The 11,621-nt window shown below is 38.7% G+C and overlaps 1 protein-coding gene across 1 annotated transcript; it reads left to right on the top strand.

The window, feature by feature from the left end:
* The first annotated feature begins 888 nt into the window (after nucleotides 1-888).
* On the top strand, nucleotides 889-10,878 carry nek8 (NIMA-related kinase 8). Its single transcript, XM_029170591.3, has 15 exons — nucleotides 889-1,008; nucleotides 1,662-1,867; nucleotides 2,291-2,523; nucleotides 2,645-2,776; nucleotides 3,053-3,261; nucleotides 3,453-3,529; nucleotides 3,634-3,812; nucleotides 4,687-4,834; nucleotides 5,357-5,433; nucleotides 5,768-5,885; nucleotides 5,984-6,134; nucleotides 6,631-6,794; nucleotides 7,363-7,515; nucleotides 8,411-8,569; nucleotides 9,522-10,878. The coding sequence occupies exons 1-15, from the start codon at nucleotides 962-964 to the stop codon at nucleotides 9,548-9,550; spliced, it is 2,082 nt and encodes a 693-aa protein (XP_029026424.1). The 5' UTR covers nucleotides 889-961; the 3' UTR covers nucleotides 9,551-10,878.
* Nucleotides 10,879-11,621: the final 743 nt, after the last annotated feature.

An 11,621-nucleotide genomic window follows, 5' to 3' on the forward strand; every position in this document is an offset into this window, starting at 1 on the left:
TGTGAACAGCTGAAGCAGATCAGGTAAAAGGAGATTAAAGCACTGTGGCTTTGTTTCAGGTTTGCTGCTAGATGCTATTGAGTCACCTCAAGAAAAGAATGCAAAGGAAGGACAAAGCACAAAGCATTCGTTCATTGGTGGCCTGTTAGTTGTACCTTGAAGACAAAATATTAATATTAGATTAATATTAGAAAAAAGGTCAGTATTACAGCTTTTATATAGTTTTAGTATTTAAGTAGAAAGAACAAATTAGCATAAAGAGCCGTCTATAAAAGTAAATCAGATAAAGTTAAGATAAAAAAACAAAAAAAGTTAGAAAATGCTTAAAACAGGAATGAAGAAATTCTTTGAGTTCACAGAGCAGCATGCAAAAGGAAAACTGCAATGAGACCAATATAAAACCTTGGTGTTGTATGGGCTAAAGTGTGTTCGCAGACATCCTGGAACAATGAGTACACGCTGGACCTTCTTCCTGTGACACAACACTTACAACATTTTCAATCCTGAAAAACCTTCATGATCTAAAAGAAAAAGTAAGAATGGATGGTTAAAAAAACACAGAAGCTGAAGCCTGCAGTAAAAGCAAGTTTTTTAACAAAAAGTAAAAGAAAAAAGGCTTCAATTTGCAGCCTTGGTGCATTTACTATGCACCTCATTTTTGTTTTAATTAAAACAAGCGTTAATTGACTTTTGCAAGTGATTACTCCATAAGTTCATTAGTTGACAAGGTTACCTTTATTTGTCTCCTGATTTTAGGTTAGCCACTTAAATGTGTTGAATGGTGGATTGACAAAACATTGGTTTCAGTTTTGGTCTAGCGTAAAAATGTGGCAATAAAAGTAAGTTTTCTCTCTTTTGCTAGCATTATTTCAAAGCCATAGACGCATCGACCTTTTTGTCCTTCGCCAGATGCCGTAGAACCGGGGTTGCCAGGAGACGACGGAAGCCTTGGAGAGCGGCGATGGAGAAGTATGAGAAAATCAAAGTTGTTGGAAGAGGAGCCTTTGGGTAAACTTTAAGTTAACTAACTTAGCTGAGTTGTGCTAGATATGCGTAAGATAACAAAAAGCGTCTATGTTGAAGAAGGCTAGAAGCCTGTAAGGCCTTAGCATTCCCTCGAAAAATGCTCCTCAGAGGGAAAGTAACGAAGCTCTGGTTTTATTTAGAATCTTTTCTTATATACATATAAATGTATATATGTAACAGTGAACTCCTCATCATGAGCCTACTTATAACTACAATAGCTACACACTGGTGTTTAGCGTAAATAGTTCCTATAAATGTTAAAAGGTTGTGTACCACCGCTCGTCTTACATTAAACACACTTAGCTACAGTGGGCTAGTGTGTGCCTATAAAGCAACGTTAGCAATCGATTTGTTATACAGTTGATTTACAGTACAAGCTAACAGTAATAAAATGCTGACTACTGTCTGAAAGAGCAATATGTACTGCGGGCATAGCTAAACGTATTTCAACTCAGTCTTTCATCGCTCTTAGCAGTTAACGTACTATCCTGTACTGTACATGAATAAAGGGGTTTTCATCAAATGCATTTTGCAAAACATTCTACATTGTTTACTCCATGTTATTTCTTCATAATTTGCTAAATCTTGTCTGTAGGCTTTGCCGTCAATCACTCAAAATCTTTTTTTTCTTTCAGGATTGTTCATCTGTGTCGCAGGCGCAGCGACGGGGCCTTTGTCATCCTGAAAGAGATCCCAGTGGAGCAGATGTCACGAGACGAACGCCTTGCAGCTCAAAACGAGTGTCAGGTGCTGAAACTGCTCAACCACCCGAACATCATAGAATACTATGAGAATTTCCTGGAGGACAAGGCCCTAATGATAGCTATGGAGTATGCACCAGGTAAGCTTACTGTACATAATATCTCATGACATTAGTACCCTTTGTTCACTGTGTGATTTTTCCATGGTTTATAGCTGAGAGGCATGGCTCACCACATGATACTACATGATATCATCTTCCATGGTTTGGTTTTGAAACACACTGTGGTTAGGTAATGTTTATGTTACAGTAAAAAGTGTAAGGTTTTCCACATAATATTCAGAGAATTTTAAAGCAAGATCCATCACTGAACACCTGAAGTCACAACTCTGGAAGCATTTGTTTGTTTTTTGTGTTATGATTAAAGGTAAAAACTTTACTGTTGGCGATGGACCATATTTCATTTCCGTGGCATAACCTATACATTTATATATTGTAGGCAGGTTTTTATTGTCCTAAGAGTGTTGGAGTTTTTACACAAATGCAATTAACATCATGTTGCAGGTGGGACTTTAGCCGATTACATACAGAAGCGCTGCAACTCTCTGCTGGATGAGGACACCATCCTTCACTTCTTTGTACAGATTTTACTTGCTTTGTATCATGTCCACAACAAACTCATTCTGCATAGAGACCTCAAGACACAGAATATTCTACTTGACAAGCATCAGATGATTGTCAAAATCGGTGACTTCGGAATCTCCAAAATCCTTGTCAGCAAGAGCAAAGCATACACGGTGAGTTGATCCATCTTTCCTTTGGATGTGTATGATTTTAGTTAATATATGTGTACTAAGTATGCACATTCCAAGCTGCTCTAGTGTGAAGTCATTATTTAGTTTTTCTCCCTGTCTACAGGTTGTTGGGACCCCATGCTACATTTCCCCAGAGCTATGTGAAGGAAAGCCATATAATCAGAAGAGTGACATCTGGGCCCTGGGTTGTGTTCTCTATGAGCTAGCCAGCCTAAAGAGAGCCTTCGAGGCTGCTGTACTGAAAACATTTATTTATAAAAATTATGTACTATTGTACAGTCAGTGTACTCATTTTAAGTTTGTGTTTTTACACTTTTATTCTTACAATATCACCTTATGATGACTAGTTCTGTTAAATGAATGAACTAACCTGCTACCTCAGCTGTTGAGATGCATCTTTTTGGCATTGGCTCTAAAATAGTCTACTAAGCAGACAACATAAAGCACATATTTTATTATTTATTTTATTTATAAGTCTTTTTTGTAAATCACTTTTTTTTTTGCTTTTCAGAATCTCCCCGCTTTGGTTTTGAAGATCATGAGTGGGACATTTGCTCCAATTTCAGACCGATACAGCCCAGAACTCCGTCAGCTCATTCTTAACATGCTCAATCTGGATCCATCTAAACGGCCTCAGCTCAATGAAATTATGGCTCTCCCCATTTGTATTAAGCCACTGCTTAATCTCTACACAGATATAGGCAGTGTCAAAATGCGCAGGTGGGACCTTTATGCATATAATGTAAGAGAATATACTTTAATGAGAATGGGCCTGAATTTGATATAAGTTTTCATATTCATATGAATTTCATATATACATTTTTTAACCAGAGTAATGGCATGTGAACATTTAGTAAGTAATTGTTTATTTTGTTGCATTTTTGTCATACTAAAAAAAATACTTTTTTCAGAATTGAGAAACCATTGTCTGTGCAAAGTGGTCAAGGAAGTAGACCAGGAGGTAGAGTTCCTGGCACAAGGGCCAGAGGTGAGGCTGGTGACCAAGTGTAACAATCAGATTACAGTAATTTAGTCACAAATGTGGTATTTATTTATTTTATGTGATATTTATTTAATATTGTGATGGCAAAGATGGTGGGTTGGGCTCAGGAAAGCTGCATTCCCTTCCCCTGTCTTCGGTGTATACGTGGGGTAGTGGCATCTCAATGCCTCTACGTCTGCCAATGCTCAACACTGAAGTGCTTCAGGTATCTCTGGGCCGTACTCAGAAGATGGGAGTCACCAAGTCAGGGCGCCTGATTACGTGGGAGGTGTGTGCAACTATTCATACTGAACTGTTGCCTGCTATTTTGTATTGATGGTTTTACAATGTCTGTAATTTAGGCATCCAGACCAAACCACCTACTGTAATAAGCCACGGCAGCTATTTATACAGCAGGTCAACCTGTTAATATTCAATGGAGTCCAATTTTCTTTGCGGGTAACTAGTCAGATACATTTCAGGTTTGGCTAATGAATTTAAAATGTCTAATAATTTTGTACCTCTTGTTAAAATATAATTTAGCTGGATATTAGGTGATGTTCTAATATACAGCAGTTTTCAAAATCACTTTCCTCATGAACAGCTAAGGTGAAAAAAAAGGTCTCATAATTAAATACAACCTTAAACTATCGGGGACTATCGACCGAAATTATGAAGGTGAAAATAATGATAAAAACAGCTATACCCATTTGGGTTTCCATTGTCATATTTCTGCAGCAACTAAATTCCTAAAGTTTATAAATTCCAAATTCCATTACGGGTGAAATCATTCTAAGAACACACAAGCTCCTCACAGAGTTTCCTTGTGGACCATAAGACCACACCATATCAAATGCAGTCTGCTGAATAGCAATTGCACCCATTTCTGGGAGTACAAACAATATCAATTATTTTCTGAATGCAACATCTTTTGTATAATTTTGTATCAAGATAGACATTGCCCAAAAGCACTACCTGACCCAGCTTAAAAGAAACAGGCCTGACAGTAGGGGTGCTTGATAATGTATTAACTGCTGGTACGGTAGTAGTAAACAGCAAGACTGATGGCTTATCAGAGACCATAGTTTACATTTACCATTTGTACTTGTGTTCTCATTCTAGTATTCTGCTGACCCCACACTGATAATGGCTTGTTGTCACAGGCTCCATCAGTGGGATCTGGTGAAGCGAGTTTGCTTGGTACAGCGGGGCAGATGCAGCCTCAGTTCGTTTCTCGCTTTCTAGAGGGTCAGTCTGGAGTCACCATAAAGTCCGTGTCCTGTGGCGATCTCTTCACCACCTGCATGACAGGTTGGTCGGCCATTCATCTTTGGATAGGCATCAGAGAGATCCAAGTCATGCCCAGTCAGCCTATCAAGGGGCTCTGCTATAGGAAATCAATTCTTATTCTTTGCTTTCTGCACTGACATACAGTACACTGCACCACTTCAGTGGAAAACACTGAGGCAGCATGTGAGCATAAATATGAAAGTGTGCCTATAGTCAGCTCTTTTTTCTAGACTTGATCAGATACAGTAGTGTGTAGCAACATGGAAAATAAACCTTTCCATGCCTGCCTGGCAGTTTAGAACTGCATGGCTGTGTTTCCACAGGCTCCAGTCATTGAGCCAAGCATCGCAAAGCAGATAAAACAGGATTAATGGTCATTCCTCTCCTCTCAGATGCCATCTCTTTCATCACTTTTCACTGTAGTGAAGCAGATTAGCATTAGCTAGATAGGGATTAGAATTATTCGATTGGTCCACATAAAAATACAGCTAAACTGAAACTATTAGTACTTTTAATCTCCCGTTTTTCGATTTCATTTTGCAGACAGGGGAATTATCATGACGTTTGGCAGTGGAAGCAATGGCTGTCTAGGACATGGCAACTTCAATGATGTTACCCAGGTACATGTTCACCCTTCAAAGTGTATTTTTAATGCATCAATTTGTCTTTCAGCAATACTTTTAGCTTTGCCGGTGTTTATGTTTTATAGCATAAGTTTGTAAAGCAGATATAATTAATTGGTGTCCTGTCAAAATATGTAAGGAAATAACTAATTTAGTCAAAGGTGTCTTAAATAATTAACTGAAGTAATAAACCTCTTTTTTTCTGCTACTTCATTTATTTCTTAGGCAAATGCTGTAATCCAGTAATCCATTTGTCCTTTGCGGATCTGTCCGCAGTTCTATCATGAACATTACAATGATAACATGTGTTATCGCTCTATTTTGTCCTCAGCCCAAGATAGTGGAGGCCCTCCTTGGTTATGAGCTGGTTCAAGTGTCTTGCGGCGCTTCCCACGTGCTCGCTGTCACTAATGAACGAGAAGTATTTGCTTGGGGAAGGGGAGACAATGGTATATCGACTCAGCCGCTATGTTTCCTGTATGTGATAACATCGTCTCAGCAGCTTGATTGTTGGGTCTGTCTCTGTGTTCATCCCTCTGTCTGGAAGGTCGCCTTGGGTTAGCCACCCAAGACACCCTCAACTCTCCACAGCAAGTGTGTTTACCTGTGGAATTTGAGGCACAGAGGGTAGTATGTGGAGTTGACTGCTCCATGATTATCAGCACCCAGCACAGCATCGTGGCATGTGGAAGCAACAGGTGATTATACTCTTTTAACCATAACTAACATTAGTCTGAGTAAATGACTTGTGATGATCAGCACTGATACCTATATTCACAATAACATAGGAGAGTATTTCTGTTTTCCATGAGGTAAAAACTCTAGTTCATTGTGGAATCGTCTACAATGTTACGAAATAGAAATGGAGGAAAGTGAAGAATGGGAAAGAGACAGCTAGTTTTCTGGTGCGACCTGTGAGACAGCATTCTCCTAAAATGACACACTTTGTTTACCAGCACTGTTGATTCTTCTCTTTTGCATTAGGATTAGCACAGAATGTGGAGCTGTGTGTGAGTACCCTGAATTCAAAAATTGCAGCTGAGCAGCTACTGTACCTGCAGCAAAAAAGAAAAACTACAATAAATAATATTAGACTCATCTAACAAAAGAATGTTAACACATTTATTCAGTTTCAACCGTTCAACAGAATTTAACACTTAAAACTTGTTTTAAGTTTTTAAGTTTTTTTTGCAGGTTCAATAAACTTGGCTTAGATAAGATATCAGCTGGGGAGGAACCCACTAGCTCCAGTCAGGTGGAGGAAGTCCATTCATTCACTGCTGTGCAGTCACTGCCACTCAGCAGTGAGAGCATTTTGCACATTGACATTGGAACAGCCCATTCAGTTGCTGTAACTGGTAAGGAGTTCACATACATTTTTGAAATGACTGAGGATTTTAAGATGAATAGTCTCATTGAATCTCTACATGGCTGCTTAAAGAACATAATGGCATAGATAAGGAGAAGGTCATTGTTTGCTTTAGCATTGGACAAACTAGTTCCCTAGAATAGCTTATGCTCCTGCACCTTTTTGGTCTTTGATGCAGACATACAGCACAATTTAATAAAATTACAGGGCATATACAGTATGTGTGAAGTATATGTTTAATTAAGCCAAAACTGACCAACCGTGTTCGAGTAAATTTTAGGGCTCTTGAGCCGTAAAACTCTGCAGGCCATTTTTTCATTGCGAGATTTTGAAGGGGTCAGACTATGAAGGTTTAGCAGTTCACTCTAAGTTCCAATCCAATGAAGCAAGCTTACTTAATAATATAACCAAGGTTGCCATTTCCTGTACTGTAAGTAAAGCCAATATGATAATGTGACTTATATTTTTAAAACAGCATCTCTCACATGAATTAGGCTAGTGAAAATAAGATACTCTCTCATTAATTGTTAACTCCTCGTCCACATTTGCTTTTCCAGAAAAGGGGCAGTGCTACACCTTTGGCAGCAATCAGCATGGTCAGGTGGGTTGCAGCTCCCGTCGCAGCAGCCGTGTGCCCTACTTGGTGCCCGGCCTGCATGGTATCACCATGGCTGCTTGTGGAGATGCTTTCACCCTAGCTATCGGGTCTGGTAAGTAGTGGGGACGACAGGTATATGAGATTCCTATGCACGTCCACAGTTCTCATTATTATTTAGACTGGTCATGCGCCCGTTATAGATCGGAATGGCCACTTCTTCACAAAGTGGTACAAAGGTTTTTTTTCCTATTACAACAAATGTCAAAGAATAGTTTTATTTAAATTACTTCTTCTTTATACCTATATAAAATTTCCAGTCACATAGACAGAAGACAGTATATTGTGTTGTTAGTTGTAAATTGCTGTTAGAATGGGTGAAGGAACTGTATAAGTTGCAGTAAGACATTGAAAAACTGGTAGAACATCTCCTAGATATCTATCCTATTTTATCCTTTTTAATGCAAATCACTGAGTTTTAAGCAGTTGCTGGATTTTATTACTCTAGCAACACTCAGGTCATTGCTTCCTAACCAAACAAACTAGCTGTCTGAAGCCAATTCTTAAAGTAGAGCGTATGGGTACTTCAAGTAACGGTTATCAACAATGCACACTACACATGGATCTTAACTAATGTGCTAAACTTCCAAAGTAACTTCAGTAGCCCTTTTAATAATGGATAATAGGTAGCAGATGTGTGCATGTGGTCACTTGGTGTGTCTCTAACTCCGTGTTTTGTTCTTATAGTTTAGACTGAAATAGTGAAGTGTCAGAGCCACTGCTGGCTTCCTGGGGAGTAAGCCAGCAGTGGCAGGCCTACTTGTAGGTTTCTTTTGTTAAAGAAGCCTTTGTTCAGCTTTGACTACCCACAGATCGAGCTATTATGCAGCCACTGCAAGAGAGTCAGACTTGTCAGTTAAAGATTTACGTGGATTAACACATCCTGGGGGTCTCGTTCTGAATTTCAAGAAATGATTGAAGACCGGCTCCTTTTTATTGCGTTTCAACAGAAGGAGAGGTCTACACCTGGGGAAAGGGAGCCCGTGGTCGGCTTGGCAGAAAAGAAGAGGATTCCGGGATACCAAAGGCAGTGCAGCTTGAAGAGAGCCACCCATTCACAGTGACATCAGTGGCTTGTTGTCATGGCAACACTCTGCTGGCAGTGAAACGTAATATTACACTTACCTCCCTTTGTTAACAAACATGGTGAGATGTTGGGAGCACTACTCGCTAAATGAGAGACAGGACTTGACTTGAGATGAACTCCTCATCGTCTACAAAATCCATATATTTGAACAAAACAAAACCAGTATTCTGTATATGTGTGATTAAAAACCTGCCTCTGCAGATCAAACTGATCATAGCTGCAGATTAACTGCATCCTAATTTTATTAAGTAGCAGAGAAGGTGAATATCATTACTACAGGCCAGAGAGCTGCTGTTTGAACGTCTACTTTAACTGAAATCATGTGACGACTAATGTACAGTACTTGAACTACCACTGAGGAAGCAGAGTCTGCAAAAGAAGGGCTGCTGACACTGTTACCAGTAATTTGCCAGTGGATAACCCAAAAATTGATTTCTGTTTATAGGAGCAAAATTGTTATTGCGAAGTTATCAACAATGTTTACATTCATCATATTTGTACTTGAGCTGCAATGATTAGTTGATTATTCAAGATTAAAGATTCAAAAAGCTTTATTAATCCCAGAGGGAAATTATTTTGCACACATTGATCGCTGTCACAGTTGGAGGTACACACAAGATGGTAGGGAGATTAAAAATAAGAATGCTAACACATCTACACAGGCCTACATCTAATTACTAGCTAACGTTTTATTATACATGTTATACATGTCCTGATCAGTTTGTCCAGTCTGTTACTGTCTGCTACTTTCATGTTACTGTTACTGTCTGCTATATTAATGAGCAGAATATCTACAGTAATACTTGTCTTTTGATTGATTGAATTTTTGAATGATTATTCATTTATTCATTTATTTATGTGCCTACCTTAAATGACAATGTTTTTGTCTAATATTTACTATTTTTACTGAATAACTGATTTAATTATCCAAATAGTTTGTTCGCTGATTAACTGATCCTTCTTCACCTATGTAGCTTTACTTGAGGAGCCTGTCCCAAGATGATCCTATTCTCAGACCAAACTCACATCCACTCTGTGGTCGTCGTCATACACCCTGTGAAGCCTGGTCGTGGCATCATGCGACGGACACTTTCCTTAAATACTCCCATCTGTGTTGAAGTTTGTCTTTGAACCTGAAGCTGTGCCCTTGGGTTGTTTTTTTTTTGCTTTTCTCTTCTATTTCTGGTGTTTTTGCCTTCAGGAATCACTGTGTTTTTGTGTTGATATCACAGAGAAGGAACGCTTCAGACCTGACTGTTGCATCAGGTGATTGAATGAATGTTGCAACAATGTTGCTGAAATTGGAAGGACAAAATGTTGGCTTTCATGCTGTGTAAGCTATTGTTCTCGTTCGCATGCAGGGTTAGCACGATAAACCACAAAAGGCCTCTAAAAGTCAGACTGCTCTGAGCTCTAAGCAGTCAGTGAATGAGATAATAAAATGCACAGAAACAAAACAGAATGAAGCTACTTGAGGATTCAATGGTGAAATGAACCAAACACATTCATCATGATCACATTGTTGCCGGTCACATTGTCCCTTATTGGATTAGTCCTCCAACACATTTGGAACTACACAGCATTACTCAGACCAGATAACGAGCCAGTGTTTAGTGCTACACTGAGCTAAGACCATAAGAATCATTGCTTTGTTCATTTAGTCTCTACTCAGTATATGTCCAACACACAGTGGTCTAATGAGGAGTAAATTGGAGGTTTGGCCCATAGACTGTGGTGGTGATGCACATTAACTATTTACATTTTTATGCGACTATTTTTACTAGTCCATTGTAAGAAGCGAATGCTAAGTATGTACTTTTGAAAGTAAAAGTGGCAGTAGGTACCTACCCTGCATCATTATCCAAATAATAACAGAAAGGATTCATTTTTTTCTTCTGTTTGTTGTTATGGCTGCCAGAATGTATATTGTATTGTTATGTATTAGTTGACTGAACTTTTTCATTGCTTGCATTGATGTTTTATGACCAGTCACGCTGTATCAGCCTTATAATTTGTGAAGCAACGTATTTAACTGATGCTTATGGCTAAAATCTTTTTTATTTTATTTTGGACCGTACTCCAGAGTAAATAATAGCGTGCCATAGGAAAATAAAGAATTTACAAACGATATGTAGTAGACTATATAAACAGTTGCAGTAGAAAAGGCCTTAGTTACTTTGCACCACTGATGCCAGATAGTGAAAGCTTTGTTGTGCATGTTGTTTATTATTTAACTTTTCATTATTCATTACATTTTATGACTGTCAAGGATGACCTTTAAAATAAATGAAACTTTAGGATTATGAGATTAAAATGAAACAGCAAATCACAGCTGGATTTGTCACTGACTGATCACTGAGTCTCATTACCTTTGCTTCCCTCAGCCTCCACTGCCTCATCCAGTCTCACAATAATTTAAATTCTTTTTCCCACTATTTTTGTTGTGATCCCATTCTGTCTCTCTCTGCCTCTAATTATAGCTTACTAAACACGTGTTCATACCTTTTTCTGAAGACATGAATCTTTTCTCCTTTGTTGTCTTGTACGATGATGTAATGATGATGTAATCCAGTAGCAATATAGCAGCTGGAAAATGATCCCCAATCTGAGGATGTGCTCTGTGTGTCACTTGACATAAAATGATGCAGAGTGTTGTAGAAACACCTGAAGGTAATTTTTGTTTACAGATGTCACTTTTATCATAAAATTCAGACAAGTATTGTCCCTGTTGTGCTTCAATTTGAGCGCTTGTTCCACCACCAGGGGGCGCCTCCTGCCTCTGCCTTGCTGTAGCTGCTACTGTAGAGTCAGTGGACTCATCATTTTTATTCTGTTGATTTGGTTTGAGAAAACCCTGTACTTTGTTAACCTTTATTTAATTATTCACATTCCCGTTGAAATTAGAATTAGCTTTCATTCACCCGTTCCTATAACCTGCGTTAAATAATTTATATCAACATAAAACAAACAGTTTAACCGTCTTGAGGCCACAGCGAGTAGACAAAAGGCCAATTAAAGACCCATCGGAGCCACATAAATGAAACGGAGCAGCTTCGGCTTCTTGACTCCGCCTT

The sequence above is a fragment of the Betta splendens genome, chromosome 13 (assembly GCF_900634795.4).
Source record: "Betta splendens chromosome 13, fBetSpl5.4, whole genome shotgun sequence".
NCBI classification, from domain to species: Eukaryota; Metazoa; Chordata; class Actinopteri; order Anabantiformes; family Osphronemidae; genus Betta; species Betta splendens.

Excerpts from the sequence above, each read along its gene's own strand:
- nek8 (XM_029170591.3), top strand. The coding sequence starts at position 962 with ATGGAGAAGTATGAGAAAATCAAAGTTGTTGGAAGAGGAGCCTTTGG. Across the intron at positions 1,868-2,290 it reads AGCTATGGAGTATGCACCAG|GTGGGACTTTAGCCGATTAC; the intron begins GTAAGCTTACTG and ends ATCATGTTGCAG. Across the intron at positions 5,434-5,767 it reads ACTTCAATGATGTTACCCAG|CCCAAGATAGTGGAGGCCCT; the intron begins GTACATGTTCAC and ends TTTTGTCCTCAG.